Source organism: Pectinophora gossypiella, chromosome 23 (assembly GCF_024362695.1).
Source record: "Pectinophora gossypiella chromosome 23, ilPecGoss1.1, whole genome shotgun sequence".
NCBI classification, from domain to species: Eukaryota; Metazoa; Arthropoda; class Insecta; order Lepidoptera; family Gelechiidae; genus Pectinophora; species Pectinophora gossypiella.
Genome location: NC_065426.1, coordinates 4,289,700 through 4,291,112, shown reverse-complemented (window position 1 = coordinate 4,291,112; position 1,413 = coordinate 4,289,700). Strand labels below are relative to the sequence as shown.

The 1,413-nt window shown below is 44.9% G+C and overlaps 1 protein-coding gene across 1 annotated transcript; it reads left to right on the top strand.

The window, feature by feature from the left end:
* Nucleotides 1–547: 547 nt before the first annotated feature.
* On the top strand, nt 548–1,086 carry LOC126377461 (uncharacterized). Its single transcript, XM_050025196.1, has 2 exons — nt 548–576; nt 741–1,086. The coding sequence occupies exons 1-2, from the start codon at nt 548–550 to the stop codon at nt 1,084–1,086; spliced, it is 375 nt and encodes a 124-aa protein (XP_049881153.1).
* Nucleotides 1,087–1,413: the final 327 nt, after the last annotated feature.

Here is a 1,413-nt window from a genome sequence, read left to right as displayed (position 1 = left end):
CGTTTTTCACAGGGTCCGCTTACCTAATCTGAAGATTTGACAGGTTCGGTTTTTTACGGAAGCGACTGCCTGTCTGACCCTCCAACACGCGAAAGGAAAACCAGCCCAATACAGGTTAAGTCACATACCTCCGAAAACGCATTTCTCGGGAATGTAGACATTGTAATATTAACTATGCATTATAAATCAAATTTTTATCAGCATTATAAAGCAAAAAAAAATCTTATTGACTAAATGCTATTATTCGATCAATGAGTTCTATAATGACAAACTATAGTGCGACATTATTATTAGTAATTTATACATAACATAAACTGCCTATATACATCCCACTGCTGGGCACAGGCCTCCCCTCAATCAACCGGAGGGGGTATGGAGCATACTCCACCACGCTGCTCCACTGCCGGTAATTATAAGTAATTTTTATTAGTAATTTATATTATTTTAAAATGTATTTTTTTGTTTATTGTGAATATTTTATTAGAATTTAACATGTAGATAACCAATTATTATTCAGATTAGATTATTATTGTATAAAAGATCAAACATGACTCGTTTGCAACGCCCTGTAAAAGGGTGCATGTACAATGACCTAATGTTGTATTATTATTTTTTTAAGAATATCATGTAAAAAGTACATGTACGCAAAATAAATAAATAAATAAAAAACATAATTTGTCAAGTCTCCTTTTTGTTTGGGTTGTGAAGTGAATGACCAACCTCATCAACTGTGGTGTCAGTGTTACTATTGAGCACCACCTCACGCAGATCCTCACCGGGCATGGGTGCTTTGGTGAGTATCTGTTTGGGGTAGTCAGGAGGGAGCCAAACGCCGAATGCCACCACTGTGTGGGCGGCATAGTGGACACGGCACGACACACGCGCGAGGAGTGCCCCGCTTGGGCGGTCCCTCGCGCTGCCGTGTCCACAGAAATAGGGGCTGACCTCTCGCTGCCGGCCATGGTTAGGGCCATGAGCGGCAGCGAGCAGGCCTGGAGAGCGGTCGCCACCTTCGCGGGCATAGTCATGTCCGCGAAGGAAGCGGCGGAGAGGGAGCGGGAAGACTGTCGACTCGCTCCCGATTAGCCGCAGGCGACCGGGAAGGCGGCGACGGGCGTACTTGGTCGCAATCGACTAAGCGCCGCCTTGACGGGGACCTGTGGACGGTGGTCGGGGGACCCCGGGTGGCGTGGTATGCGTAATGCATTTCCCAACGTTAAAAAAAAAATATTGAGCCGCCAAAAGCCTCTAATATGATAACGTACTGATGTAACAATAAGTAGTAACCGGAACCAACGGCTTATCGTGCGTGTTTCGGAAAATCAGGTGATCAACCTGTAATGTCCTACCCAAACTAGGGAACACAGAGTGATTTTTGTAGTACCTATATATCGCCACTGGGATACGAACCCG

Bases quoted from the DNA above. Each gene is read 5' to 3' on its own strand.
- LOC126377461 (XM_050025196.1), top strand. From the start codon at position 548: ATGACTCGTTTGCAACGCCCTGTAAAAGG. The intron at 577-740 runs GTGCATGTACAA...CTGTGGTGTCAG, and splicing joins TTGCAACGCCCTGTAAAAGG to TGTTACTATTGAGCACCACC.